General features: G+C 30.8%; 1 protein-coding gene across 2 annotated transcripts in view; it reads right to left on the bottom strand.

Moving 5' to 3' along the window:
- Positions 1-6: 6 nt before the first annotated feature.
- Positions 7-315, bottom strand: part of LOC119590805 — a gene marked incomplete at its 5' end in the record, with an annotated part of 14,711 nt that continues 14,402 nt past the window's right edge. For both annotated transcript variants that reach the window (XM_037939535.1, XM_037939538.1), the window contains 1 exon segment: positions 7-297. In XM_037939535.1, the coding sequence (XP_037795463.1) occupies positions 272-297 (26 nt within the window).

The following is a 315-nucleotide window of genomic DNA, read 5'->3' as shown; positions in this document are numbered from 1 at the left end:
AAACAATAAACTGTAATTATGTATTCACAATTGTAGTCACTCTGAAGAGCAACTTGATTACATCAATCAAATATTTGCATAAAGTGTCAGAAATCAAATGAACTCCTCAAATATGAGAAATAAAATAAAAGTGTCCATTCTGACGCTTCTCTTACACACAATATATGAAGAGGGAATATATGCCCTGGTTCATTTCTCTCTCCTGAATGCCACTCATTGTTTCACAAGCACAGACAATTGGTCTATTTTTTTACATTATAAATAGGTGAATTTAAATGTTCCATTCCATTTTTCTTTCTGTAAAGGAAAGTAAAA

The sequence above is a fragment of the Penaeus monodon genome, chromosome 27, assembly GCF_015228065.2.
Source record: "Penaeus monodon isolate SGIC_2016 chromosome 27, NSTDA_Pmon_1, whole genome shotgun sequence".
Classification (NCBI taxonomy): Eukaryota; Metazoa; Arthropoda; class Malacostraca; order Decapoda; family Penaeidae; genus Penaeus; species Penaeus monodon.
Note: the sequence above shows the minus strand (reverse complement) of the source record. Positions and strands in the feature narration are given on the sequence as shown.